Source organism: Rhizophagus irregularis, chromosome 13 (genome assembly GCF_026210795.1).
Source record: "Rhizophagus irregularis chromosome 13, complete sequence".
Lineage (NCBI taxonomy): Eukaryota > Fungi > Glomeromycota > Glomeromycetes > Glomerales > Glomeraceae > Rhizophagus > Rhizophagus irregularis.
This window is the reverse complement of record NC_089441.1, coordinates 2,684,903-2,712,630: the sequence shown is the minus strand read 5'-3', so window position 1 is coordinate 2,712,630 and position 27,728 is coordinate 2,684,903. Positions and strand designations below refer to the sequence as shown.

General features: G+C 29.3%; 9 protein-coding genes across 10 annotated transcripts; 6 read left to right on the top strand and 3 right to left on the bottom strand.

Moving 5' to 3' along the window:
- Positions 1 to 1,754: 1,754 nt before the first annotated feature.
- On the top strand, positions 1,755 to 3,258 carry OCT59_005174 (uncharacterized protein). Its single transcript, XM_025320542.2, has 4 exons — positions 1,755 to 2,114; positions 2,198 to 2,369; positions 2,539 to 2,799; positions 2,892 to 3,258. Exons 1-4 carry the CDS (start codon positions 2,080 to 2,082, stop codon positions 2,961 to 2,963), a joined length of 540 nt encoding a protein of 179 aa, XP_025171056.1. The 5' UTR covers positions 1,755 to 2,079; the 3' UTR covers positions 2,964 to 3,258.
- Positions 3,259 to 3,579: 321 nt separating this feature from the next.
- OCT59_005173 (uncharacterized protein) lies at positions 3,580 to 4,083 on the top strand (the record flags this gene model as incomplete). Its single annotated transcript, XM_025320543.2, has 1 exon — positions 3,580 to 4,083. One exon carries the CDS (start codon positions 3,580 to 3,582, stop codon positions 4,081 to 4,083), a length of 504 nt encoding a protein of 167 aa, XP_025171057.1.
- Positions 4,084 to 4,655: 572 nt separating this feature from the next.
- On the top strand, positions 4,656 to 7,265 carry OCT59_005172 (uncharacterized protein; the record flags this gene model as incomplete). Its single annotated transcript, XM_066138201.1, has 12 exons — positions 4,656 to 4,688; positions 4,773 to 4,892; positions 5,052 to 5,234; positions 5,321 to 5,527; positions 5,674 to 5,801; positions 5,870 to 5,991; positions 6,066 to 6,148; positions 6,237 to 6,365; positions 6,458 to 6,586; positions 6,652 to 6,749; positions 6,827 to 6,927; positions 7,031 to 7,265. 12 exons carry the CDS (start codon positions 4,656 to 4,658, stop codon positions 7,153 to 7,155), a joined length of 1,458 nt encoding a protein of 485 aa, XP_065997369.1. The 3' UTR covers positions 7,156 to 7,265.
- A 313-nt stretch (positions 7,266 to 7,578) lies between these two features.
- Positions 7,579 to 9,982, bottom strand: OCT59_005171 (uncharacterized protein). The gene is made up of 5 exons (XM_025320545.2): positions 9,707 to 9,982; positions 9,339 to 9,596; positions 8,858 to 9,242; positions 8,155 to 8,549; positions 7,579 to 8,085 (listed from the first exon to the last, which is right to left on the bottom strand). The coding sequence occupies exons 2-5, from the start codon at positions 9,547 to 9,549 to the stop codon at positions 7,742 to 7,744; spliced, it is 1,335 nt and encodes a 444-aa protein (XP_025171059.1). The 5' UTR covers positions 9,550 to 9,596; positions 9,707 to 9,982; the 3' UTR covers positions 7,579 to 7,741.
- A 2,095-nt stretch (positions 9,983 to 12,077) lies between these two features.
- OCT59_005170 (uncharacterized protein) lies at positions 12,078 to 13,034 on the top strand (the record flags this gene model as incomplete). The annotated part of the gene is made up of 4 exons (XM_025320546.2): positions 12,078 to 12,356; positions 12,444 to 12,577; positions 12,637 to 12,780; positions 12,874 to 13,034. The coding sequence occupies 4 exons, from the start codon at positions 12,078 to 12,080 to the stop codon at positions 12,902 to 12,904; spliced, it is 588 nt and encodes a 195-aa protein (XP_025171060.1). The 3' UTR covers positions 12,905 to 13,034.
- Positions 12,920 to 15,865, bottom strand: OCT59_005169 (uncharacterized protein; the record flags this gene model as incomplete). The annotated part of the gene is made up of 5 exons (XM_025320547.2): positions 12,920 to 15,033; positions 15,123 to 15,341; positions 15,430 to 15,530; positions 15,653 to 15,698; positions 15,812 to 15,865. The coding sequence occupies 5 exons, from the start codon at positions 15,863 to 15,865 to the stop codon at positions 13,327 to 13,329; spliced, it is 2,127 nt and encodes a 708-aa protein (XP_025171061.1). The 3' UTR covers positions 12,920 to 13,326.
- A 1,708-nt stretch (positions 15,866 to 17,573) lies between these two features.
- On the top strand, positions 17,574 to 18,787 carry OCT59_005168 (uncharacterized protein). Its single transcript, XM_025311497.2, has 5 exons — positions 17,574 to 17,689; positions 17,772 to 17,906; positions 17,982 to 18,028; positions 18,091 to 18,162; positions 18,241 to 18,787. Exons 1-5 carry the CDS (start codon positions 17,662 to 17,664, stop codon positions 18,436 to 18,438), a joined length of 480 nt encoding a protein of 159 aa, XP_025171062.1. The 5' UTR covers positions 17,574 to 17,661; the 3' UTR covers positions 18,439 to 18,787.
- On the bottom strand, positions 18,457 to 19,932 carry OCT59_005167 (uncharacterized protein). Of its 2 annotated transcripts, XM_025327480.2 has the most exons (6): positions 19,827 to 19,932; positions 19,712 to 19,757; positions 19,587 to 19,632; positions 19,417 to 19,517; positions 19,000 to 19,335; positions 18,457 to 18,914 (listed from the first exon to the last, which is right to left on the bottom strand). In XM_025327480.2, exons 1-6 carry the CDS (start codon positions 19,847 to 19,849, stop codon positions 18,768 to 18,770), a joined length of 699 nt encoding a protein of 232 aa, XP_025171064.1. In that variant the 5' UTR covers positions 19,850 to 19,932; the 3' UTR covers positions 18,457 to 18,767. The 2 variants fall into 2 exon arrangements, with proteins under 2 accessions (XP_025171064.1, XP_065997368.1); XM_066138199.1 differs by having other exon boundaries at positions 19,712 to 19,932.
- A 2,034-nt stretch (positions 19,933 to 21,966) lies between these two features.
- OCT59_005166 (uncharacterized protein) lies at positions 21,967 to 26,518 on the top strand. The gene is made up of 9 exons (XM_025320549.2): positions 21,967 to 22,229; positions 22,299 to 22,449; positions 22,519 to 22,634; positions 22,706 to 23,076; positions 23,154 to 23,327; positions 23,405 to 24,350; positions 24,442 to 24,920; positions 25,013 to 26,019; positions 26,105 to 26,518. Exons 1-9 carry the CDS (start codon positions 22,073 to 22,075, stop codon positions 26,343 to 26,345), a joined length of 3,642 nt encoding a protein of 1,213 aa, XP_025171065.1. The 5' UTR covers positions 21,967 to 22,072; the 3' UTR covers positions 26,346 to 26,518.
- The last annotated feature ends 1,210 nt before the right edge of the window (positions 26,519 to 27,728 follow it).

Sequence of the window (27,728 nt, the reverse complement as noted above, 5' to 3'; positions counted from 1 at the left end):
TAAAAATGAATTATGCCGCCGTAATTTCGTAATGCCGAAATTGCCGTAATATCGAATTGTCGAGTTGTCAAATTGCATGTAGTATCGAATTGTCGTATTGTCGTATTGTCAAATAATGCAAATTGATGTCAATTTTACTAATTATATATATATCAGCAAGGTCTGCAGGATTCAATTCAACTATTCGACATTACGGCATTACGCATTACGGAGGCGTAATTCATTTCGACATGGAAATACTACGCCGTCATAATACCGAATTGGCGAAATAACATGGAGTAATTACGCCTCCATGTATAGATTAGCATTAAAAAGTAAAAATCTCTCTCGATAAACGAATTCAAACTGAAGAGACGGATTGCGATGTAATTTTAGCAGAACAAACTACATTACTACAAAATTATGAATTCTGGTGAATTAGATTGAATAAGGGTTAATAAGGGTTATATGAATTAGGATTAAGGTTAGAAGAAGGTTTTTCTTTCCATTTTATTTTATCATCATATTTATTCTTGCGAAAGAACAGCACAATATCAGCTGCAACCGTCCGATTTTTATGGATTGCAAGGTGCTTCTCTCGATTGTCTTCGTATCATTAGGTCTTCATATAGTGCAGGCTCATTATTAAAAAAGTACATACATTTTTACTTTTACTAATAAAAAACACGTTAAATACAGTAATTATTTTGTTCGTGTACTATCTTCTACTTTACTGTCAAAACTACCTTACAGTAGAATTTCGATATACGGTAACAGTATGTCAAGATCCACATGAAAAAATCTTTAAAATATCGGTGTATTAAAATTATATCGATATTATACAATATGATCTCTCAATTCTCTCAATATAGTGAGAAGGTAAAATTTTTAATCGTTATATCGAATTTCTAAATAATATATCGGTATATCGAATATCTATATAGTGAGTTCAATTGTTCTTTTGCAAGCATTATAGAATTAATCAGATTACAGCCTATACTGTATGTAAAAGAATTATGAATTTTGTCGTTGTATCGAATTTCTAAATAATATACCAGTATATCGAATATCGGTATAGTTTCGATTGTTATTTTGCCAGCCCATATAATTATTAATCTACGGCGTTGCTTCCAGTGGCTCAATAGCTATACCCTACTATACCCTATAAAACCTAAAGAATTTTAATTGAAGCCAAAGCATAAATCTTACGCTATTTTCACCTGCTTAATAACTCATATCAAAAAAATTGTAATTAAGACCCTTACGATAATTGTTTAATCCAGGATAATCCAAGAGATTCAAGAATATATCGGGAAATCGAGCCAATTAATTTTGTCTTGTTTAACTGAAACAAATTAAGAAAAAGAAAAGATAATTATATGATAAGGCACGTCAGGAAAGGAGATGATATATAAATTTTTCATGATTTGAAAAAAGATTTTCTGCACTTAAAAAGGGTAAGAGAAAATTGGGTTTTCAGGTACTTTTATATGATATATGATATAAACTTTGTGACGTTGTTTTGATTAAGTAATCTAAATTTTTCTCACTGTGGTAAAAAAAAAAAATGATAAATAATATATAAAGTTTCTTAGGTATAAAGCATAAATATTGTGGGGAACATAGTCATAACTTGAATAAGGTTATAAGGTTCAATATCTTCATTGTACAGCATTATCTTATCGGAAAATGATACAAATATTTTATTTGATCAACAGTTGTTTGTGATGTTAAATTATCTGATAGTCCAAAAAAATTTTTTTTTTTTTTCCATTGTAAGATGTAATCTTTTCTTTCTTTCTCGTTTTTTGTAAATAAAAAAAATAAAATTGATAACGTCATCTGATCTAACTCCATGAAATTTAACATCTAATTAGTAAAAATTTTTTTTTCTCTCGTGACTTAATTATATTGGAAATATTAAATTTCAGAAATAAATATAAAACTTTTAGTTATTTAAAACGGAAATTTTTTTTTATATAACTCTTGAAATCTCTCATTTACAGTTTTTTGAAAAAATTTTTTATTAAAACATTTATTAAAGTATTATAAGGAATAATAATTTTATACAACTATAATTCTCAACTCTAATTCTCAACAATGGTAAAGTTTTTTCAGCATACATTCAAATACGAGTGAGTATTTTTTTTATTAACATTCTTTTATTATAAAAATAAAACATTTTCTAACATTATAAGTAATTCTTTTTCATCGGTAGATATAATTGGGATTGCGTAACATTAGCTTTTTGGTTACGCTACCCAAATCCTTTTGCTTCGCACGTTGAAAGCGTTGACGTGATTGATAGGTACATTGATCCTAATACGGGTGTATTAAGAACAACAAGATTGATATTGAAACGTGGCGTTATACCAAAGTGGGGAAGAGGGGTGAGTTCCTTTATAGATTCTTTAGATTGATGATTGATCAAGAAAGATTTTTTCTTGTTAGATTATGATATTTTTCTAAAAATAATATTATTGTTATATGTTATGAGTTAATGAAATTTGCGTTTTTTTAGAACGTAACTAAGGATTCATTTTATTCCTTCCTATATAGCTAATTAAGAATTCTGAAGCATGCATTATTGAAGAGTCTATGGTTAATCCCAAGAATAAAACGATGATTACTCTGACAAAAAATATAACTCACGCTAGAGCGATGCAAGTTGAAGAATGGCAAACATATCGAGTAGATCCTAATAATCGTGAATATACTCAAGTTAAAACCGAAGCCAAAATTATTAGCAACTTTGGATGGGGATTGACGGATCGGGTTGAACTTCTTGGGATTAAAAAATTTACTGATAACACTATGAAGGTATGATTTGTTTCATTTCATTTTTTTTTTTTAAATACAATTTTATGATTATGGAAATTTATGAGATTTCTTTTATTGATTCTTTTCCATAGAGTCGAAAGGGTATGTCACATGTTTTAGAAATGATTCGAGAGAAACGTGGTAGAGGATTCATGACCAGCTAACTTGCACTAGTTTAATCAAAAAAAAAAAAATGCAAACAAAAACAAAAAAAAAATTGTAGATATTTCAGATATTCATTAACAATTCATTAAAACAAAATAATCAAAAACCAAAAAAAAATTTGAATCTAGTTAACACAGCAAATCTCTTCTATTTCTTTCTTTCTTTTTTTTTTGCTTTAGTATATATAATTATATAATTATTATGATTGTTAAAAATGTATAGTTATGAAAAAGAAACATTATATATATATAAGGAGAAATTAATGAATTAAAAAAAAAAATTTGTAAGAAAAAAATAAATTAATTAATATATATATAAAAAATGATTTTTTTAGGTTACTTTTGCTTTGTTTTCGGATAATGTGTTGGTGATGATTAATGAGAAATTACAGCCAAACCTGGATAAGGTAAGTGATGTTACACCGGAGTTTCGGAAATTTCATCAGTTTTAGTGTAATGATTTTGTTCAGCTAAGCTATAAAAATAGAAGAAATCCTTAGCCACCAGAAATCGGGACCCAAAAAAACTTTCACATAAAAAATCACTGATAAAATTCAAATAAATTTGATATATATTTTTTTTTTTAAAAAATATCAAATTGTCGGAAAAAAAAATTATGTACAATAAGAAAATACCAAAAAGTTATATTTATTCTCCTTCGGAAGAACCAATGAGACCAATGAGACCACCTGTTAGACCTATTAATGGTTATGATAGATATGAAAGAGAAAGAATACTTAGACCTCGAAGATATGCAGGACCACCTGAAAGAGTAGTTAGAGGTGGTATGAGAGGTGCGTCAAGAATTACACGGAGTTCAAGGGATAGTTGGAGAGAATATAGTATGAGAGGTAGGAGTTTAAGAGAGGAAGTTGGTCTAAGAGGAGGAAGAGGTGGTAGAAGTGAATATTGGGGAATTAGAGGGAGAGATGTTAGAGAATGGAGAAGTGTTCCATATGGTGAATTAGGTCGAAGAGAAAGAAATTTAAGAGCTGATGTAGGTTATAGAGGAAGAGGTTTTTCTATGAGAGGTATGAGAGGTGGTAGAGGCATACGTTCAAGAGGTATCCCAAGAGGTCCAAGAGGATATAGTCCAAGAATTAGGAGAGACGAAAGTTAGGTCAAAATTCATTATCGGGTTTAAAATCATTATAGAAAATATGAGAGAGAAATTGTATTTATTTTATTTAAGTATATCATATCAAATGGAAGAATTTTTTTTATATGAAATATATATGATGGTGTATATGAACCACATGAAAAAAAAAAAAGAACCGGATCAAAATGGAAAAAAAAGTATTGAAATTTAAAAAAATAATATTGTTCATAAAGCGAAAAAAAATAATAATGAAACGTAATTCATTCATATAGATCGGTACAACATTTATTATGATTTTTTACGTAATATAAAACAAAGAAAGGAAAAAAAAGAATGATGGAAGATAAGAAAATATTTGAAAGAATATATAAAAGGAATCTTAATAATTCATTTTTTAAAAGTGTAACTAAAAATACATATATATATATATTGTATATACATTTTAAATATCAATGAGAAAATGGATAATCTTTTTTTTAAAAACAAGTAAATAGTTTTATGATATTCTTTTTTTAAAAAAAAGAAATTAGAATGGAAGTTGGCTTAACTTCTAGAAGAAAGTATTAGTAATTATATTATTATATGATGTTTGTATGATAAAGGCGGAAATTACGTCACAAAGTCAAGTGAGTGTCTGTGTTTCGAACCAAATAAGACATATTAAAAAAAAAAATTATGATAAACATGAGTCATTATAAATGGCCTCTCAGAAACAAAAAAAAGAAACTTCTGAGGAATATCAACAGTACGTTAAAAATCTATACGAGTGGGAAAAGAAAATAAAAGAACAAGAAAAAAACCTTTCTAAAGACGATTCTTTAACAACATCGGTGAGTTATAGTAAATAAACCCTATTATAAAATTGTAAATGTTATAATTACATTGACTCCAAGTATTTCTAATGTTTATTTTAATTTCTTTCTTTTTCCTTTTCTTTTTCTTTGAAAACAAAATTTATAAATAAATTAAATACTTTATAAAAAAAAAAGACTTATCCTTCAATCAGACCTGCTGGTGAAATATTGTTTGGCGCAGCAAAAAAACCTACAATAGTACCCGTGTTACCCGAGAAGAATTCAAAAGTAACTAAGTCTGAAACAAAGGATACTAGTAAAGAGAAATCTAAAAGAATAAAAGCTTTTGATTATAAATCTTGGGATAAGTTTGATGTTGTAAGTATAATATGATCTTTAATCAGTTTTAAGTTTGATAAGCTTTTAATAATTCATTTTAACCATATGTACAATTGGATCAACAGGATAAAGCTTTAGAGGAATCGGACGAAGAAATTCCTATTAAAGCTAAATCGGTTGTGAAATCTGATAAAGATCAACAACAGACAAAACCCGCACCGATCACTTCAACACCATTTAATAAACCTACATCGATGTCGAAACAACGTCAACCAGATCGTAAAGGAAAGAAGACTGTTAGATTGGAACAGGCTTTTCAGGAGAAAGAGACGGTGGGGGAACCCACATTATCACTTTTGTCTTAAAAGTGTTTAGTTTTGACGCTTTAATTAGGACATGTTTGATATTAAGAACAAGATTCTCAAACATTATCTTTCGTCCCGACTTTTAATCTGTGGAAATGTATTTATGATTTTAGGGGAACGCGTTCTTTAAAAATGGAAACTATACGATGGCGATTGTTCATTATGGTAAAGCTATGGAATTGGATCCTAAAGAGGCGGTTTATGTCATCAATCGGGCAATGGCTTATCTGAAGCTGAAGAAGTGAGTGGATTTACTTTAATTATATTGCTAATAGTCTACAGTCAAAATAATTTTTTTATTAAATTTAGATGGGAAAATGCAGAAAGTGATTGTACTAGCGGGTTAAGATTACATCCAGATAATCCTAAAGCTCTTTGGAGAAGAGGTATTGCGAGGAGAGAGTTGGGTAAATTAGAAGAAGCCAAAAATGGTAAATACATATTTATTATTTTATATATGATCTTGATCTTTAATGATTAATTTGTAGTCATTGATTAATTTTAGATCTTCAGGTTGCATTACGTTTAGAGCCTAACGATAAGGCAGTAAAAGAAGAATTAGATAAAGTATTAAAAGCTATCGAATTGGTAATAATAAACTTGTTAATGATAAAAAAGAATATCAATATTATTTTATTGTATGATTAAACTAAACTATTCAGTTATATTATATTAGGCCACCCCAACGAAAAAAGATACAGCTCAAACTATTGAGGTTCCTGCTCCTCGACGTCGATTGTCTATTGAAGAAGTTAACTTCGATGAGGACGAGATAGAGAAAACTGATACAAAGAAAGACAACGAGGTGCGGAATTATGATACTATGATACATGCTTACTATCAACTAATATTCCACTAATTGTCCACTAATTGTCTAATAATTAAACCATTTTTTAGAATATACCAATCAAAAATCCAATAGTTCTCTCAGAAAAGTCCGCTCCTAAGGCTCCAATAAATGTAATTGAATTTGAGCGTGATTGGGGAATTCAACGAAGTGACGAGGATTTATATCATTATATAAAGGTTAAGCTACTTAATATAAAAATCAAAATTAATCATTGATAATTATTAACACAAAGTACCTTTAGGTTATCCCACCTTCTTCTTATTCAAATCTTTTGTCTAATCTTCTTGATGCTGATTATATATCTCGAATTTTGGTTATTCTGAAAGATTTCTATTTGTTGTATGTATTACTATTTTCTTGAACAACCAAATATTATGTTGCATGTTGGTATGAATTTGATCTATTTTTATTTTTAGGCATGATACGGTCGAAGATATTTATAACGTTCTTTATAATTTAAGCTGTGTTAAGAGATCTAATTTAGTAATAGGCCTTCTTGGAAAAGAGGATAAAAAAGGTAATAAAATTTTATTATATTAATGCTTCCCCACTTGTTATCCATGATTTTTATTATTTATTGATTTTAAAATTTGTTTAAAAAAAAAAATAATAATTTAAAGTTTTGGAAGTATTGTTCAAAGCTTTAACCGAATCATTCAAGGACACTCAAAATGGTGTCAGTAAAGTGACACGGGAGAATGTTTTAAAATTGGCTGAGGTCTATCATGTTCAAGATTTAGAATGATAATTTACCAGTGGTATTTGCTAGTACACTTATTAAAAAAATTTTGTAATCAATAAAAAATCAATGATCATGGAACTGTGTATTAATTAATAAATGGTTTTTTTGTATTTAGGTACTATAAATTCATATTTTGTTTTTTTAAATTAATACCTGTCACAGTTACAATAAGTTGCTTTTATATATCAATGGTATTGACAAATGATTTATGTCTGCCAAGATTAACACTCTAGAAACATAAATGCTTTGTAAAAGTAGTAAATATTTATGCATATCAGCATATTTGCGTAATCACACGTCAGCCGAACATAGTAAATTAATTAGAGAACCATTTCTATAATAAATTTATTATAGTCAAATGACATGTGATTACGCAAATCTGCCGATATGCCTTTATCATCTATGATCAGAAAATATAAATAAAAGTTAGTTTAATATAATATTTCTTCTAACCTTTTTGAAGAATTTATTTAAAAATTATACTCTATATTTTTTTTTTGTAAAAGCAAAAATATTAATTGCTTGCTTAATAAAATAAATATTTTGATAAATCCATTTTGTAATATTTATAATTATCTATAAATTATTATCATGTAACATCATAGAGATAATCAAAAACATGAGGATCAGTGGTAGTATAAATGACTTGGGTTTGCTTAAATCCATTGAACTTAGTAGCAGCTGCAATGGTATAAGCTCCCATATCTTCGAAATACAACCAGTCACCAAGAAACAATTCAGGAAGGCTTCCATTTTTGGTAACGCAATCAATGGAGTCGCAAGTTGGACCCCAAATAAAGCAGTTATATTCGGGCTCGTCCAAGATTTCGCCAAACAAAAAGCTTCCTCCTTTCGTTAGAACTTTAGGAGTAACAAGTTGATGATCATAGAGGATGCAATTGAAAGAGCCGTATAAGCCATCATTAATATAATCTATTTAAAAAAAAATTCATTAGAATCTCCACCGAAAATAAAAAAAAATATCACCATAATTATTCTTACACATAAATGTCGGATGATCATCCTTAGTTGCTAACACATTACTTTGGTCAACATTCATACTTGGCACATACTCTTCATTACCATCTCGACAAACTGTTCTTTTAGCAATAACATGAGTAGCAATAGTGAATGCTGGAGCCGCATAATAACGTCCAGGTTCAGCAATAACGCGAATATTGGGAGGAAAGTGCTTATCAATAGCAGGTCCAAGTACAGCCGCTATTTTTTCAAAAGTGATTCCTTCATCACTTTTGTGCGAGAAAGAAAATCCCCCTCCAACATCAAGTAAATGAAAATCGAATCCCATTTCTGATGCTTGATTGAATACAAATCTAGCCCTACGAATAGCATCAATATAAGAGTTTTCGTCATAACAACCACTACCAACATGAAAGCTATAACAAAAAGGAAAAAAGTATTGGATTAATTTTTAAATATATTGTATAAATAAATTATATTTGGTCTGAAAAACATAAGCTTGTGGTTGTATCAGTGTAATGTTGCAACATGCGTCACAACGTTGCATCGTTGTGTTTCAATAGCACAACTAACTCGTATTGTAATAATATAACCTATAATAGTATAGCCGCAAAATTTTAATATATGGTTGGCCAGTGTATAAAGTTGTACAACCGCAAATTCTAAAATACTGCGCAGTTTTTCAGCCAATCATCATAGTATACTATTATTCGCAGATATTTACCTAACTCCGATAACGTTTAAACCTAGCTCGAGAGCAGTCTTTAGAAGAAAGCCCGTATCATTTAAAGAAGCACCAAATTTAGCTCCCAACTTTATCAGAGCTTTAGAATCATCAGCAAGAATGCGAATGACCAGTTGAGCCTTAGGGAATAAACGTTTGATCTTATGTAGTTCATCTGCATTATCAAAAGTTATCATTTTGACATCATGTTCAGAAGCGAATCGTATAAACGACGCCTGTTTACATGGATTAGCATAGATAATGTTAGACGGACTGACACCCATGTCAAGAACAGTTTGAATCTCATTTTTGCTAGCACAATCAAATCCTGTTCCTAGGGCAGCTAACAGTCTGAGCAACATAGGATCTCCGTTGCATTTGACTGCTACTCGATGCAAAATTAGGAAATGTGAATAAAAATATTACTTAAAGTTAAAAATATAATAAAATCTGACATTACAATTTATTCATTTTAATTTACCATAAAACGGCTCAACTCGTGGTAAATAAGTTTTCCAGCGAAGATGTTGACGATAAATTTCGCCAAGGTCTGCGACAAAAAAAGCATCATTATTTTCAGTCTCATAATTGTTTGACAATATTTGAGATTTCAAGACTTCTTCAACCGATAACATGCTAATAGGTGGTGTAGACTTGTCTTTAATATTAAGCTGATTCGTAGGCCCCTTCATACTACCGATCAACGATCCTTTCACGCTACCTGCCAGGGAGGAGATCGCTATAAATAAGATAACATTTTAGTTTGTACATAAATTACCAAATTTTTTAGCATTATGTAGAATTACTGAGAATTTTGAGAATTTAAACGCATAGATAACATATATTTACCTGGTGACCCCGGAAGATAATTAACTTAACGACTTGCTTTTGTAGCTCCGTGATGACAGTGCTGACACCTCTCCGCCTGATGGGGAAAAGTGCTAGAAAAGAACGGGTTTGATGCCCAAAGGTATAGAAAGAAACCCACAAAAAAATATAATTATAATAAAAAGATAACCGTGCGACTTATAGAGATTTACGAAAATTTTGTGATTTTTTTTTTACAAATGTAAAATTTTTAAGCTTTCTGCTTTTATTCCTGGGGGAATGCTTCGCGTCAAAAAAAAAAAAAATGAAAGCGGAAAGGAATACTCAATAAACCGAGAAAAGATATACTCTGATTATCAGATTGATCAGATAAGGTGAAATGAATATGAAAAAATTTTTTTCGGACGCAAGTTATTGATTTTTATGATTCGTTTATCCCCATTTAATAACAATCTTGGTATATAGGATTGTAGTGAACATATGAATGACATATAAAATGACGCACGTTGCCGAGCATATTTTACAAATAAAGACTAGATTATCGTAGTGATGTATTCTATACGAAAGCGCAGCATAGTCATACAAATAAATAATTCTGCCATTTTCCAAATGAAGAATTCGGATAATTTACCGTAATTAACGAGTAAATAAGTAAGTCAATCTTTTTAAATTAAAAAAAAAATTATCGTAATATGTCAAAACCATAACCAATCAAATTTTCTTAATATTTAATTATTGTTTTTTTCTGATTCTATCATTTAAGTTTCTATATCTAGAAAGCAAATAAGTTTCCATGATTGTATCAAAAATGATTGCAAAATCTATTAGCATTCAATTAAGATGTATTTACCCTTTTGTAACAAACAGTTGAATTTATAAATTTCATAATTTTATCTAATACCCTTAGACCTTATTTAAATTGAGACTGATACTTTTTATTTAGTTAGCTTTCATTATATGCAATAATCTATTGTAATCATAATTGTACAAACTGGAAAGGATAGTGTATTTAATATACAATCAAAAACTTAGGCTGCTTTCGCATTTAAAATGAATGCTCTAATGAAATCACGAGTTCATTCGATTCAAGAATGTATTTCCAAAGGTTGACAAATCATTGTTGAACCAAATGTTACAAGTAATTATAAAGTACGCATTAAAATGTCAGATGGATCCGAAATATTTTCTAATATTACTCAGAGACCTCTACGCCGTTCATGGAAGCACGGTAGCAACAACAAAATGAAGTAATTGCTAATTTATCCAAAGAAAGAACTTCTGAAGAAGAGACCTCCAAAAACCAATACATTAAAATTTTTGCAGGTATGTATGATGGTGGAGTTATTTCAGAATATCATAAAAAACAGGGACAGGAAAATTATGTATAAATGTCTACTTTGTATCATTTTAATCCAATAACCGATTTTTTCTTTTTACAAAAAGGTCTTTCGATCTATGTATTTATAACGTTCGCATGAGAATGAATACCTTCGGGCAAAAAGTAAGAGTTTTTTCCAGAATATTTCTGAATTCTTGACCTACGAAAAACCCATATCACTGAAGAGTATCTTTGTGAATTCATGACTGACGAACTTACTGATGATCCATTCGAGTAATCAATGAGCGAAGGTGTAAATAAAGAAATTCTAAAATTATTCGGTATGTATTAAAATTCCTGAAGGGAATGTCGAACAATTCGTAAACAGTTGAGTACGACTTAACTTTTTTTGACTATTATTTCAAGCCAGTGATGAAATGATTATTAATGACCTTTCTATGCTCATAAAAAGTTTCTCAAGAACAGTTGAATGAGCATAAAAATTGTATAAACTCTCAACCTGCGGATGCTATGATAGCATAGTTATTTATAAAGATTGTTAATATTTTCCATTTTGACCTTTACAAATCTTTACGATAGATTTAATAATCATTTCAGAGAAATATGTTCGACGCATGCGTGCAACCTGGTACTACCATCATTGAAGTTGGCCCTTATACATTCTATTCGGTACGCGTCAAAACTCTTTATAATAGGATAGTATATTACTCTCACATTAACAAAGAACAATTCCAACAAATGTCAAAAGGAAAATAATCTGTATTGTGTCCGATTAACCAAACATTCAAATAAAATAAGTAATACGTGTTTTGATCAGTTAAGAAAGCAAAGCAATAAAATACAGTTTGATTATATTAAAAAATTACTGTTGGTTCGAAGCTTCAGTCAAATAGTTATAGATATTTAATAGCCGATGAAACACTCAATTTTTGTATTCATTTTAAAAACAGAGATAATCAGCGTCAATCATTAATAATCTATAAATATGTAGATTTCTGACTAATCAATTATCCGCATAAATTTTCTTTTACACGATTCTATTTCTTTTACAAAATGTTTTCATTATTTAAGGCACACACCATGTTTTTTAGATACACAAAACACCAGAATCTTTTTTTTTTAAGAAGATCTTTTCATAGTTCAGTAATAAGTAAAAGTATTATAACTCAATTATCTCCTTCAAAAATAATAACTATACCTAAAACACCGCAAATAAATAACTTTTTTTCTTTTTCATTATCAAGACGATATGCTACAACTGTAATAAAAAACCCACAGAAAGATGAAGAAGGAAATGATATGTGTATTGAAATTACAAATCGAGCTGTAACGGTAATTACTTTGATTAAACAATCATTTTATTATTTATTATATATTGTTTAATATTATAAAGCATTTTTTTTTATTTCGTTCTTGCAGCAGCTTAAATATATATCAGGTCAAGAAAAAATTTTTAATAACGCACTAAGGGTAGCAGTTGATTCAGGAGGATGTCATGGGTTTCAATATTTTTATGATTTGATTGATTCAAATTCTATTAAAGAGGATGATGTGTAAGTAATTTATGTATACAAAAAAAAAAAAAAATATTAATTTATTCTTTTTTTTTTAGTGTATTTGAGAATGATGGGGTTAAAGTAGTTATAGATGAAATTTCTTTAGGTTTGATTAAAGGATCAAAAATAGATTATACAGAAGAATTAATTGGATCACAATTTCAAGTTTCTGATAATCCCCAGGCTGCATCAGGTTGTGGGTAAGTTAATTAATTATATTATTATAAAGATTCATTTATATTTATAGCTAATCTATTTTACATTTTTTTTTTTAAAAAAAAATTATTCTAAAGTTGCGGAATAAGTTTTGAAATTAAAGTTTGATAATTAAATTAAATTATTTTAATATTACACCTAAATAAAGGTATTTCATGACAATTATAGTAATTTCATTTAAACATAGCTTAATAACGATTGTATCTGCATTACAAATTAGATAAATAATTTTTTAATTAAGAAAAATCCCTACTATACAACCTTTTTTTTTTATTTTCTAAAAATTATACAAATCTTACATTAAATAAAGAATTATTTAACAAATTATGATACAATTGGGTTTGTGATACGAATAGTTGTGGTAAAATAAAGGGGTGGCGAGATAAAGGAGAGAGAAATATTAAAGAAAGTATTAAAGTTTTAAAATTATAATTATTATTTACTTTTAAAATTGAAAAAAAACTCCACCCAAATTTCTATCATAATAGATATCTATCTATCTAGAAAAAGTCTGTTTTTTTTTACATTTTTTAATAATAATAGTTCATTCTTTGTGGTCTTTGTTGACCATAATTGACCCAGCCACCATTATAATTCATCGGATTACTTTGAACGAAATTTTCTCCATTATTATACCCAATTGGTCCTGAATATTGAGGATAAACGTAGTTGTTATAACCTAAAGGTGGTCCACCTAAAGGTGGTCCATAATAATAGTCATTATAATATCCATCTTCAACATATATTGAAGATTTAGGGCTAGCTTCACCTTGTACCGATTGAGCTGATTTTGGTCTTTGTCTCTTTGGAGGAACATAATCATCATCATCATCATTCGTGCTCCAGCTACTATTCCTATATTGTGAATATCTATTGTACATATTATATTCTTTATCACCATACATCTTAATAAATCTTTCGAGCTTATCATCGTTGTTTATTATTGGTGGTTGAGATTCCCGCGTATTTTTATTATCAGATTTATCATCTTTGTTACTATTTTTTGTATTAGATTGTAAATTTGATGGAATCAATGGTACAGGTGGAGCAAATAACATTTCATTTCTCATTAAATCTTCGTGATTACTTAAGTTTGGTAATGAATTAGTACGATGCATTTGTGAATAAGGACGTTTATCATTTACTGATGATCTACGCCGCGAAGAAGTTGAAGATCGTCTTGAACTTGCTGCAGAAGTATTTTGTGAATTATTACTACTTTTATTTTCATTATTATATTTGTTTTTTGAATCAATAGGAATTTTTTGTTGTCGTTCAATTATTTGTGATGGTATCGCTTGTTTTTGTCTAGGAATTTGAGGAGGATTCGAAGGAATTTGATAATCCATAGGACGTGGAAGGAATGGAAGAGGGCGAAGCTCAGGTTGACTTTTTGAACGTCTGTGTCCACGAAAATCTCCTTGGGGTGGTATTGGTCTATTATTATAACCTGGCCATTGTTGTTGCCATGGATACATGGGTGGGAAATTGGACATTTGTTGATATTGTGGAAATGGTGGTCTATTATAATAAAATGAAGGAGGAATGGGAGCCCTACTTTTTTGCATTCCTTTAACTCCTTGTGGAGGTTGTATGGATGGTATAAATCGATATTCAGGCTGAGGGGGAGGAAACCTGCTACTATTTGAGCGAACAGGTGGAGCCATACTTTTTGAACGGTTTACTGGAGCCGTTTGATTCATTCCTTGAGGAGGATATCCTTGTAATTCATCAGACGGAGTCATTTGTCTATCAGATGATTTTCTAGGACGTAGTGGTGTCGTATATTGTTGTTGGTCAAATCCTTGCACGTTCTTGATATTTTTGATATTGTTGACATTCCTGATATTATTAATATTATTGACATTTTTGATATTGTCGACATTATAGACATTATTTGTATTATTAATGTCGGCATTTTTGACATCGACATTATTGGCATTCTTAATACTTCCTTGTTCTTCACGTGATCTTACAACATTTTCATTATCTTTTTTAATTTTTTGTTCATTTTGTCCCTTTTGCCCTTTACTATACTGTGATGGACGACGATCTTTAAATGATGAAAGTGGATTCGTTTCAACTCTATCTTCTACTCTAAGATTAATAGTATCATCGTCATTTAATTGACGAGTATTTTGTGTTTCTAAGCCATGTCCTAACTCTACCTTTGCCTTTTCATCTTTCTTTTTTGAAAGTTGTCTGCAACTAAACCATACGAGTAAACCAAGACCAACCTAACGTAAAAAAAATATTTTTTTTTTTTTTATATAAACAATAATAATAACAAAAATACAATAATAATAATAAAATTATGGTTAATTACCATAAGGAATCCCTGTACCCCAAAGGCGATCAAACCCGCTTTTTGGGAAAAGTCAACTTTTTTACCACAATTTCCGGTTGGAGTTTCGTTCAAACATTTTTGTATGGAATTATCTTTCATCGTAAAAGAAAATACTATTTTTATTATATCAACTGTAGATATGACTGCAGAAGAAAACCAATGATCCCTCAAATATCGATTACATAAATCTGTATTATCCTATGTATAAAAAAAAAAAAAATATTTTTTAACGCGTAAAAAAAAAATGTAAATCATCTTGTCCAAATTTAGAAATATAGATGCATACCTGAGTTGATCCAAAAATTCCCCATAACCCAGACGGGGCAACAATCAACCAAAATACACCATACCCGATCAATAGTGGTTGACTAAGGTGAAATGCAGTAACTGCAGAGGGAAAAAAAAAGAAAAAAAAATATAAATTTTTCGTCGAGGGTAATAAAAAAAATTACAAATTTATTTCTAAATAGGAATTTAATAAATCAAAAAAATTTTTTTTTTTAACTTACTATTTATCTTACTGAAAGTAAGAGCTGCAACCGATATCGAATAAAGCTATATAGATCGATATATATAATATATATATATAGTATTAAAAATGATTGATCCTTATTATTTTACAAGATATAAATTGATTTTTTGTATCGTAAAAAGAAAATTTTTCTTACCATTAAAAAAGTCGCAACAACGAAAATTATTGTTCGTGCTATAGTACGACCCATTTGTTGATAGACTTTTTATTTCAGCTTTATAAGGTTTAAAAGAAAAAAAAGATTATTTCTTTACTTTTTTTTCTTTTCTTTTTGGAGATTGGGAACTTTTTTCTATTTAATTCTATCCAGAAGAAGGAACTAAAAAGTTTATTTTGCTCTGCAAATAATATATTTTCTTATTATAAACGACCTATTTAACGAGCAGCGTTTTCTATAAAATAAAAGTATATATTTTTTTTTATTTGAGTTTGGCGCTGCCAAAACTCTCCACTTTCCTATAAAATAAAAAGGAAAAAAACGGGTGCAGAAATGCGAAGGGTAGGTAGGAAAAGCTAAAATGGTGGTAAGAGTAAACAAAATATACAAAATTTGCTAGATAAAAATAACTTTGAAGTATCTAAATTTGGTAATGAAGGAAAAGAATTACCAAAGAAATGGATTGTTATTTGTTACAGAAAACGTTAAAAATAAAATTGTTGAATATAAAAAGAATCAAACTAAACAAAGGGTTAGGATATCAAAAAATAACAATGAGATTCAACTAATAATGAAACCTTTTTGAATCGATTTCGTGTATAAGGTTTTTTTTTTAAAAAAAAAGGAATCCGCGTATTAACGTATTGATGCATATTTAAAACAAAAAAAGGTGTGGAACTAATGCAAGTTTCTTTAAACATAAGCAGTTGAAGCATTTGATTAAGGCGAAAATGTATCATAACGGAGTACATGTATCAAAAAAAAAAAAAAAAAAATTTATTACAATAATTTATTACAATAATTTATTATAATGATCGTATACTATTTGTTGTTTAAATAAAATAGACAAATAGAAAAAAATGGAACAAATACTTAGTTTGGGGTACACATTTTTAATTTATAGAATATCCCTGCCTTTTGTGTTCGTAAGAAAATGGCATAAAAATATGTACCTTTGTTTTCAAATAATAAAGTAAAGCAAATTCGTTATATTGTCCTGATAATCACAACGTATTCAATTTATTTTGTTAAATATACACATATTACAAATATTGATGACTTATGACTAACTATTTGATTTCTTTTTTTTGTGTATCAATTATGAAACATTTTAAAAAAAAAAACGGAAACAGCTTTTTTAATAGGCTATTTCTTTAAAAAAAACAAAAGAATTTCTAATCGAAACTTTTTTAAACTTTTTCAACCTTTTTTTGAGCATAAACATGTGAGCTATTTCGTCTTAGGTTAGCATCGTTAGCATCAACGTGATAATTCTGCGCCAATTGTGCCAATTGTATATAAATAGTGCCAAAAGTATATAAATAGTTAAAAGGCAAAATCGAATTTTCAATTTGGTATTTACATCATATCATCTAAAAAATTTATATCAGTCGTAAGTTTATTTTAAAAGAGCCAAAAAAATCCGAGATCGAATGATTTTTTTTTCGTCTTGATAATGACGTAACTAATTCAAAATGTTTTGATGTCACAAAATTTGAGGATCTGCTGTACAATATTCTTTTTCCGTTTGGAGGAATTCATTATTTTCTGTGTGGCCTGTGCTTATCCATTATTTCATGCTTTTTTTTTCCCCAATTATTGAGAAAAATCGCCGATTTCTTGTAAATCTGGATTCCTAAATTCTTATCATACGAAGAAAAAAATCACCTAAACTTGGAAATTGTCCGTCATGTCACAAAAATGACGTATTTATATAATGTTGGGTGATCAAAAAAAAAAAGTTATAAATTGGTTAACTTATTACTTTATTTTTTTTTTACCAAGAAATTTATTTTTTTTTTTAAAAAAAAATTGAGATTATATAAGATATGGGAAAGAAATATTTAATACCGTTAGGTATAAGTTTATTTCATTGAAAGTTAAAAAAAAAATGAATGAAAATTACTTGATAATTTAAACAAATTTATTTTTATATTAGATGGTTCTGATCACTCAAAATATTCTTTATTATGGGCTTTTGAAAATTTGATTAACCCAAATATCGATTCTGTATTATTATTGAGTGTAGGCGTATTATCCGCAGGCACTCCGTGTGAATATTCTGCTGTAACTCGTAAGCCATTATTTTCTTTTTATCGTAAAAAAAAATATTTTTTTTATCTAATTTTTTTTTTTGATAATTGAACAGGAAATATATTAAATGGTGATAATGAAATAGATTTGGAGCGACAAAAGGTATCGTCAAATTCAAATTCGATTTTATATTGAAATTCTAAAATAATCAATTTTTTATTCAGGCAGAAGAAAAAGCAAAGGAAATAGTCAATGATGGTAAATTAATAGTCAAAAACTTACTTAAAACACAAGAGGTTTGAATTTTTGATTAATTTTTAATTATTATTACGTAATAAACGTAAATAAAATTAATGAACATATTTTTTTAATAGTTACCTATTGAATGTTTTGTTAGTTCTAATTCTGATCCCGGAAGATATATAGTTAATCTTTCAAGAGAACAAAAAATTGATGTATTAGTAATGGGCCATAGAGGAACTTCTTCACCAGATGCTACTAATACGGGAACTGTAGCTCAACATTGTATGCATTCTGCTGGATGTACTGTTGTAATAACAAGAAAAAAATGAAAATCAGGCACAAATGTTTCATTCGTAAGATATTTAACCTATTTTATTTTTAAATATTATTGTAATGTGATATAATTTCAAACCAAATCATTCGAATAAATACAAGATTTTTTTTTGGGGATATTTGAAAAACAATAACGAAGTAGATACTAGATAGATATTTTATGTGATTATAATGGCAGTAATCGATGAATTTTATATATGAGGATAGAAATAACATTGGGACAACATTATATTTATATTTTTCTGATATCAGAATTTTAACGGGACCTGTCTTAAAAAACTTACATAAAAAAGAGAGATAAATAAAATAAACTAATCATCTATTATTAAGGAGATATTTTATTTTCATCTTCTTTAAGAGTTGGGGTGTATTTGGTATCCGGTAAATTAGCAACGTGAGAAGTAGGAATGTTACGTTTATTTCTAGGTTTGATGGCATCAGCGAAACGAGAAACAACTCCAGCGAAATAAGCCTTTTAAAAAAAAAAGAATTAATCAAATGCTCTAAATAAAAAGCTACATATATCAAATTACAAAAAAAAAATAGATCATACTTACCCCAAATAATGTTATTATTAAAGAAACGATAATTGTAACCCAGATTTTTATTCTTATACGTTCTTTACAAATATCAGGAAAGTTTCCTGATATTTTATCATTAATTGCGCTGGTAGTAGTGTTGGTTATATCGCTTATAACAACTTTGTCAGCATTAGAACTATTAATGTCTCCGAAAGTTTTATCTGCATCTTGTTGAAGATCTGCTATACAATTATCAATTGCTAATTGTTTATTTTTAATTGTACTGTAAATAGTAACTCCTGCCATTATAACGAATGCTAGTACAAATCCCCATAGCATCCATTCGAAAAGTTTAACAGCTCCAGGAGAACTCTTAAATACAATACATAAAGCAAATTTAAGAAAATTTCATAAACAGTTAATAGATAAATGTAAACAAATAAATATATTTACAAAAAATGATCCAATGATTCCAAATATCGAAATTAATGCCATAAGAATGAATAAAAATCCAAAAAGCGTGGCGACACCATGTGGAAATCCAGGCAAAATCACTAATATCAAAAAAAAAGAAAATTACTTTTTTGATGATTAACGCGTGATTAAGAGTTAATAAGTAATACCATCAGGTTTCCCTAAATAAGCGGATGCTCCTGATATTGAAATAACCTATTTTAACGATAGAATAATTATATTAAATTTTATTTTTAGCTTTTTAATAAAATCGAATAACGGAATAAAAGCTTACCAAGGTGATTACAGCAAGGATGATAGTACCTAACCGAACCGGAATACTTTATAAAAAGAAATAATTTATTCAATAACTTACTTGCAGCACGTGACAATTTTGGAATCCCACTTACCAACAACAACAACAATCAACCATTTCTTTTTTTTGTGAAGAAAATTGTCAAAATGGCAAAAAGAATAAATAAAAAAGAAAATGTCCTGTTTCTAAGAAAAAGGAACAAAAAAAAAAGCTTTTAAATTTTGAGGCTTCATTTATACCTACAAGTCACGTGTCATATTAACGGGAAATTCATAATAGGAATATAAGAAAAGTGGCTGAAAGAAGAAAAAGTATAAGCCAAAACCGGATATAGACGAATAATTTTTAGATCAAATAAAAACGAGTAGCCCATCCGATCGATCGATTGGTAATAATTTTTCTAACGATGATAGCAGATTAAGATTAAACGGTAGTTGGTGATCTAGTTCAAAATTTAACGAGACAAAACCTTTAAGCAGCAATAAAATACTTAATGGATGCATTAATTACATATAAACCAACCTTACCATACATATATACCGTATATGAATGATGTATCAATGACATAATGACATAAAATGATGTTTTTTTTAATTTGTAAAAATTGCAACCCTGATTGTATCACAATGATGATGATTGAAATATGGCTTAATTTACGTTAATTTTGACCAGAATTATGATCTCGCCTAAATTATGAGTAGGTGAAATTCAGCCAAAATTTTTGACTTTTTGGACAGGTGTCACACCCTCCGTATTTCACTATTTACTAGGTTTTTTTGTTAGTGAAATCATATTTGTCACTTCTTATTCGTCACTAAGAGCACTACCAATAAATTTTCGGTTACGTGACTAACGTGACTTGAACGGTTTTGGTGTTTTTTAAAAGCGAAGGAACGTTTATTTGTAAAGTTCTAATAGATGAGAGCACGCACATACTTTTAAAATGCTTATAGTTCTTAATAAAAGAAAAAAAAACATGCAGAGAAACGTTTGTCTAAACATTTCTTGTGATTTTATATTATTGTTGGTTATTTTAGTAAAATAAGCTGGAATAAATTATTAACATTAAAATTTTTATATTATATATAATTAATAGTTGCAATAAAAAGGTAATTTCTATACTGTATTATATAAATAAAAAAGTCTTTTTAAAACTTGATGGTTCTACTCCCAACTTCCCAAGTTTGTAAATGGTTATATTTAATTGTTAATAAAAGTACCAATAAAATAAAAAATAGAACAATAAAACTTTCGAACGAAATTACACTATTTTAGGTTAGTAGTACAAAGGCATCCATTTCATGTGTTAGTGCATAATGCCATAATGCAGGTCAAATGTCACCTGACTGTAACTTTTTCGTTACGGTGCTCTTGGGGAGATAAATCCACGTGGAGGATCGATGAAAAAATTTTGGAGAGGGTAGGCAACGTTATAACGGGTTAATTTTTATGCAAGGAAAATCTCACCACATAATGTCATTGAAAGCCATTGAAAATAAATGCGCATCTTGCCCATGTTTGTAGCATAAATAATGGTCACAATGATTAGTTTGATGGGTTCATTATTTCTTTTTTTACAACATTCAATATTTAAAATTTTAAGTAAATAATTATCCGGAACACGGAACTCAACTATGCCGATAATATTCCGTAAAAGATAAACACCGATAAGATTGTTTTGCCATAACACTTACCATTTACTGATATACAACAATTATCCTCTAAATTAAGAGATAAAAAGAAAATATTATTCTTTTAAAAGCACAAGGATAAAAGTCGAGCCGAAGTTTCACTAGACAGTTTTTGGAAAGAAAAATATAATTTTGAGTGCGTTGATCTACGAACGGTTAAAAGCTATTGAACCCTGTTGAACAATTTCTTATGAGAATAATAATTAAAAATTTTGATTTACAAACACATCATGGTTTCAATTCTCTCAACTCGTCAAATCAGTCAAACTTTTAATGACCGGGGCCGGCCGAACTAAATTCATTATCATTGAAAATCGTGCCAAGTTTAGTAAAATTTTGGAAAATTAATGTTTTGTTGTGTACTACTTACTGCATCTAGAATATCAGATAATATCTAACCATTTCATCTGGCTTCATTTAACAATAAAAAGCCATTTTTTGTTCCATTCTCACGTTTACCCAATCCTTTTCATTTTTGGGTAAATCATTTTTCCTAATCTTCTATAAAAATCGTGACATTTTCTTTTCTTTTTTTTTATCAAAAAACACAAATTATAAAAAAATAGAATTTTTTTTTAAAAAAAAACCATTTTTTATTATTTATTCTGGATAATAATAATTAAAAAATTAATAATATTAATTATTAAAGATGTCTAAAGAAAAGTTAGAATACCCTCATATTTCGTTACCTGTACCTCAAATGAAACCAGTCTACGATGTGGTTGTCATTGGGTCAGGTTATGGTGGTGCGATTGCGGCTTCACGAATGTCGAGAGCTGGTAAAAGAGTTGCATTATTAGAAAGAGGTAAATATTTATTTTTTCAAACATTATTTGTGTTTAAAAATTGATAAATTATATTTAATATTAAACTAGGAAAAGAAAAATGGCCCGGGGAATATCCCTCTAAGCTAAGAGAATGTTTAAAAGAAGTTCAATTTAGTTCACCTAAAAGGCAAATGGGTAATAAAACCGGAATGTTTCGATTTCATGATGGTAGTAGTCAAGATGCATTAGTTGCTTGTGGGTAAGTTGCCTAAACATTGATTTATTCTCGCAATGAACGATCTAAATTTTTTTTAATCACATCATATAGTCTTGGAGGTACTTCCCTTATAAACGCAAATGTTGCTCTTGAAGCTGATGATCGCGTATGGGATATGTCTGTTTGGCCCGATGAAATTAAAAATGATCGCGAAAGTATAAAAAGAGGTATGGAATAGATTTACTACATACAAAAAAAATATGATATATTTTACATGTGAGTTTATTTTATATTGTAGGTTATGATAGAGCTAGAGAAATGCTTGAACCAAGTGAATATCCATCTCATTATCCCGAATTGCCAAAATTAAAAACTTTAGAAGAACAAGCTAAATTATTAGGAGAGGAGTATCATAAAAATTTTTATAGAGTACCCATCACAGTTACATTTGAAGATCGTATTAATGCTGCAGGAGTGCAGCAATATGCCTCCACATTAACAGGGAATGATTGTACAGGAGTTAACGACGGTAGCAAAAATAGCACTCTAATGAATTATATACCTGATGCATGGAATCATGGTTGTGAAATATTTTGTGAGTGTGATGTACTACGAATTAAAAAATGTGAAAAGACTGGAAGATATATTATATTTTATGAGTGGTTGGATGTAAGTTAACATTATTGCATTGAATTGTTGTATTTATTCTTGTTTATTAACTTTATCAATTAATTATATCTTTAAAGGACAATCGCACTAATTTTGCAAAAGAAAGCCGGAATGCTCCTTTCTTTGTTATTGCTGAAGTCATTTTTCTTGCAGCTGGTACACTTGGTACAAATGAGATCTTATTAAGATCAAGTGCATATGGATTGAAAGTTAGCGATCGTTTAGGAAAAGGATTCAGTGGAAATGGTGACGTAAGTGTTTGTTTTTAAATTAATAACTTTATAATATTTTCACTTTATCTTAAAAAGAATTTTATTTTTATTATTAGATACTTGGCTTTGGTTATAATTTGGACCATTTTGTTAATGGCATTGGTTCAGGAAATATTGATCCAGCTAACATGAAAGCTCCGGTCGGACCATGCATTACCGGTGTCATTGATATGCGTCGGGATGCTGAGAATGTACTTCAAGGTTATGTAATAGAAGAGGGTGTTGTTCCTCCCGCCATGGGCAAGTCTTTTCAAGTTGTTCTTAAATCAGGAAGTACTGCAATCGGTTCCAAACCAGATATTACGTACTCGGAGTCTGCTTCCAGAAAATGGAGACAAGTTAAATCGGCGTTTGGAGGTTATTATACCGGAGCTACATCACATACTCAAACCTACTTGGTCATGTCACACGATGATAACACGGGACAATTAGAATTGGTAAATGATCGATTGAAAATTGATAATAAAGGTGTAGGTGCTTCAGACACTGTGAAAAAATTAAATAAAGTATTGGAAGAAGCTACCCTTAAAGCTAAAGGAACCTACATACCATCTCCATTATGGACTAAACCTTTGGGACGTGGATTGGTTACTGTTCATCCCATTGGAGGTTGTAATATGGGTAAAGATGGAAAATTCGGAGTTATAAATCATAAAGGACAAGTGTTTATAGGCAATAGCAAAGATGTTCATGAAGGTCTTTACGTGTGTGATGGTGCGATTATACCAACTGCTCTTGGAGTAAATCCGTTCTTTACGATTTGTGCATTAGCTGAAAGGATATGTGAATATGCAGCCAAAGATCGTGATTGGTCAATCAATTATGGTCTCATTGGAAGGAAGATTGACTATAATAGACCATTAGTATCCTACGAGCAAAATGAACCAGATTTAATAAAAAGACCAAGAAATCATGAATTAGAAGGTGGAATTAGTTTTACTGAAGTTATGAAGGGTTATTTTTCAACCGAAATTTTATCGACGGATTATGTTACTGCTGAATGTAAGCAAATAAATGATTTAGATTTAAAATTGTTCAAATATATTGTCTTTATAATATTCTAATTTTTCAATATTATATCAAATATTTTTAGTACAAGCGAAATCTGCAGATTCAACAATGCAATTTTTGTTAACAGTAATTGCTTATAACGCTGATACATTGGTTGATATGGATGATCATTCAGCAATAATTATTGGTACAATATCATGTCGAGCTTTATCACCCGATCCGTTGCTTGTAACTCGTGGGAAATTCCGTTTATTTATCCCGGAAACTGATAAAGTCGATTCTAATCGAATGATGTACAATTTGAATTTGAAAGCTACAGACGGAACAAAATATCGATTTAAAGGATATAAATTAGTAAAGAATGGAAAAATGAGAGAAGCATGGAAACAGACTACCAATTTATATGTTACGGTATATTTACGTGGAGATGATGAAGAAGAAGATTTGGATGAAGTTAATGTTACTCAAGAAGATGAGGAAGAAGATCTTAGGAAAATAGTCGGCAGAGGAATATTACAAATGAGCCCTTTCGAATTTATGAAACAATTGACTACATTTAAGGTAAGATAGATCTTTCCTTTTATAGAGAGAGAGATAGAAAGAGAAAAATATTATATGAAATTTAATTATTAATCATTAATAATTATTATTAGGCGACTGGATCAAATGATTTATCGAAAATTAAAGCCATGATTACGTTCGATGATTTCTTTGTGTCAACAATGTTAAAACATGTATTTGTCAGATTCCTTCCTTTAGAATATCCAGATCAAAAACCAGTTCCGAAAGCATTTCATCATAAATGTAGACCAAATAAGTCGGTATGGGAAATTACAGCTGAGGATGGTGTTAAAAGCTTATTGTTCAGATATCAAGGTGGAAGAAAAGGTCCGATTCTCTTAGTGCATGGTGCTGCCATGTCACATGAAATGTGGTCAACTAATTTAATCAAGAAGAGTTTCTTAGATTATCTTTTGGAACATAGATATGATGTATTTTTGGTTGATTATCGTTTATCGCCAACAAATCCGGCTTGTAAAAATCAAGCCACATTAGACGATATTAGATTAGATCATGCAGCTGCTGTTAAAAAAGTTCGAGAAGTTACTGGTGTTGAAACAATTGGTGTGATTGCTCATTGTGTAGGTTCAATTACAACATTTATGGGATTGTTGGATGGGAAAATTGAAGGAGTTGGGTGCCTTATTGGTTCTCAAGTTGCAATGCATCCTATACTTGGTTTCTGGAATAACGTTAAAATGCATTTAAAACTACTTCCATTTTGGAAACACGTATTACGCCAAACAGAATTTGATGTAAGAACATCCTCAAATACAAATATCCTCAACAAAGTTGTCGATCAATTGTTACGTTTTTATCCAGTACCTAAAAGTCAAACTTGTCGTAGTGCATTATGTCACAGAGCATCTTTGTGTTATGGTACATTATATCAACACGAAAATCTTAATCAGAAAATTCATGATAATCAGCATACTTTTTTTGGAACCATAAATCTTACTACAATGCAACATCTTCATGTTGCAGCACGAAAGAAGTTGATCCTAAATTATCAAGGTCAAAATACTTATGCCACAAAAGAGAATGTTCGTAATAGATTAAATTTCCCAATCTGTCTAATTCATGGAGAAGAGAATGTAGTGTAAGTATATATAAAAAATATGATCGATTGAATAGTATGATAAAAATTTGTGTTCTAATAAAAATCCTATTTTTTTTTTTTATAGATTTGATATAATGTCAACAAAAAAGACTTATGATACATTACGAACGATAAATGGCGAACATAATTATGTACACCATGAAATTGATAAGTATGGTCATTTAGATTGCTGGTGGGGAACTAATGCTAGTAAGGATGTATTCACAAAAGCATTAAGTCATTTAGAAGAAACGCAGCATTTGTGGGGATACAACGCTGGACAACCAAAAAAAGATTATCGTGATTCTTCTAGTAGTGATGACTAAATTTTATATGATAATGGGATTGAGACTAATATATCTAGATTACAAAAATTTTAATAACATTGTAACATTGTATATTTATTTTTGTATCTTCATGGTTAAATAGAAGTTTTATTTATAGAGTATATTTTTCAAATTTAATAAAAAAAATTTAATGATTAAAAGATCATGATCAATAAAGCATATACAGTCAGCATTTTAGCAAACATATCTATAAAATTTTCGGTAGTATAATATTATAACGATTTTGAATATGTGTTAACGCAAATAACGCAATTTATCGCAAATATCTTTTCAAATAGGTTATTAAAATTTTATTAAATAAATTATAATGCTAGCAAGTTACAAATGCATTGGATGCATTGACTTTTGCATCTGCCTTTCACAATAACGTTTTCCATCAACATAAACCTCCGCGGAATAGCCACCTTCATGATTATAGAAGTAATAATATCTGCCCACTTAAATTGTGTGGATCTCTTGTATAACAGGTTGATATAGCTTATTTTGGTATTGATACTAATTTACGTCTAAAACGATAATGTTTTCTCCTTGTCGAGTTCAACCATAATAAGATTCACCATGCAGAATTAATCCGTGATGATAACTTGTACCCTCTGGTTTTATTAGTGGATACAAATAAGGAACTTTAGGTAGTGTACTCATTTCAGGACATATTGAAGGACGGGGGTATATGGACGAAACAAAACGCGTCCTGTTTGCATCTTCTATCTTGGTTGACCTTTATTTTTTATTAAGCTCTTCAAGATTCCTATTGACCTGTTTGATCCTATATTCTAGAATTTTTGCATTTACTTTTTCAGTTTCACGATTTCTATTCATAAAAGCATGATTGCTACGTAATCTTTAGCATCCGGTTTAAATCGAAATTCAAAATTAGAATACCATATATCATTGCCAATCGTGATACTAAAAAAATTTAAGTCTGGAGATACATCCATTTCTTGAATACATTTGACAACATACTTATGTTGTCTTGTTGCACATACAACAACTCATGAACAATTTTGATGGATGAAGATTTTTCACCAATTGTCTTACACCAGTCCAAAATTCCTTTTTTCGGCCCAAGTGCCTCAACAGTTCTCAAAACGTCGTCTATTTATCTGCATTTTCAATACTTTGAACCATTTAAATCAGCAATAGCAATCTTTACAACGTTTTCTTTTGCTCGTTGCTTTTTAGTTCCTCTACATGTGATACCTAACGTTATTATAAAATTCTAAACTACCCATAAATTTATTGTTAACGATGTAAACTTCAGGTCCATTTGTGATTTAAATTATTGAGCAAAAGTATTCAAAAGAGGGTTCTTTGTTTGGTTTGCTCTGTTAATTTCATCTATTGGTTTCTAAGTCCTACTTC

Excerpts from the sequence above, each read along its gene's own strand:
- OCT59_005167 (XM_025327480.2), bottom strand. The coding sequence starts at position 19,849 with ATGGTTGATTGTTGTTGTTGTTG. Across the intron at positions 19,518-19,586 it reads TTATTTAGGGAAACCTGATG|TGATTTTGCCTGGATTTCCA; the intron begins GTATTACTTATT and ends TTTTGATATTAG. Across the intron at positions 18,915-18,999 it reads TAATAATAACATTATTTGGG|GCTTATTTCGCTGGAGTTGT; the intron begins GTAAGTATGATC and ends TTTTTTTAAAAG.
- OCT59_005171 (XM_025320545.2), bottom strand. The coding sequence starts at position 9,549 with ATGAAGGGGCCTACGAATCAGCTTAATATTAAAGACAAGTCTACACCA. Across the intron at positions 8,550-8,857 it reads TTAAACGTTATCGGAGTTAG|CTTTCATGTTGGTAGTGGTT; the intron begins GTAAATATCTGC and ends TTTTTGTTATAG. Across the intron at positions 8,086-8,154 it reads TGATCATCCGACATTTATGT|ATTATATTAATGATGGCTTA; the intron begins GTAAGAATAATT and ends TTTTTTAAATAG.
- OCT59_005168 (XM_025311497.2), top strand. The coding sequence starts at position 17,662 with ATGGGAAAGAAATATTTAATACCGTTAG. Across the intron at positions 18,029-18,090 it reads TAGATTTGGAGCGACAAAAG|GCAGAAGAAAAAGCAAAGGA; the intron begins GTATCGTCAAAT and ends TTTTTTATTCAG. Across the intron at positions 18,163-18,240 it reads ACTTACTTAAAACACAAGAG|TTACCTATTGAATGTTTTGT; the intron begins GTTTGAATTTTT and ends TTTTTTTAATAG.
- OCT59_005166 (XM_025320549.2), top strand. The coding sequence starts at position 22,073 with ATGTCTAAAGAAAAGTTAGAATACCCTCATATTTCGTTACCTGTACCT. Across the intron at positions 23,328-23,404 it reads GATTCAGTGGAAATGGTGAC|ATACTTGGCTTTGGTTATAA; the intron begins GTAAGTGTTTGT and ends TTTTATTATTAG. Across the intron at positions 24,921-25,012 it reads AACAATTGACTACATTTAAG|GCGACTGGATCAAATGATTT; the intron begins GTAAGATAGATC and ends AATTATTATTAG.
- OCT59_005174 (XM_025320542.2), top strand. The coding sequence starts at position 2,080 with ATGGTAAAGTTTTTTCAGCATACATTCAAATACGA. Across the intron at positions 2,370-2,538 it reads TACCAAAGTGGGGAAGAGGG|CTAATTAAGAATTCTGAAGC; the intron begins GTGAGTTCCTTT and ends CTTCCTATATAG. Across the intron at positions 2,800-2,891 it reads TTACTGATAACACTATGAAG|AGTCGAAAGGGTATGTCACA; the intron begins GTATGATTTGTT and ends TCTTTTCCATAG.